Here is a 275-nt window from a genome sequence, read left to right as displayed (position 1 = left end):
ATCCCCAGCTTCGGCACCCCAGCAAGGAAGGGGCACCTCCGGCGTAAGGCTGGAGGGTGAGGTGCGGGGTTCCGGGGTCTGGGACTGCTGGTCACACTGCTGTGGCCGCAATGAGTGCCAGGAACTGGGAGTTCTGTGACACCCCAGTCCCCCTCCAGCCCTGCCACCTCCCACCCCATCTCCCCTTTGCTCCTGCAGATGGAGATGCTGGCAACTTGGAGCCCACGCAGAAGGTGCTGCTGAGCAACCCCCCACTGGCGACGACCCCCAGACGC

At 65.8% G+C, this 275-nt stretch overlaps 1 protein-coding gene across 1 annotated transcript in view; it reads left to right on the top strand.

The window, feature by feature from the left end:
• Window positions 1-110: 110 nt before the first annotated feature.
• The window catches only part of TOP2A (topoisomerase (DNA) II alpha 170kDa), a 28105-nt gene continuing 27940 nt past the window's right edge, over window positions 111-275 (top strand). The window contains exon 1 of the mRNA XM_009329620.1: window positions 111-167. Within this exon, the coding sequence (XP_009327895.1) occupies window positions 111-167 (57 nt within the window). The remainder of the gene's footprint in view (window positions 168-275) is intronic.

Source organism: Pygoscelis adeliae, unplaced genomic scaffold (assembly GCF_000699105.1).
Source record: "Pygoscelis adeliae isolate BGI_AS28 unplaced genomic scaffold, ASM69910v1 Scaffold388, whole genome shotgun sequence".
NCBI lineage: Eukaryota > Metazoa > Chordata > Aves > Sphenisciformes > Spheniscidae > Pygoscelis > Pygoscelis adeliae.
Note: the sequence above shows the minus strand (reverse complement) of the source record. Positions and strands in the feature narration are given on the sequence as shown.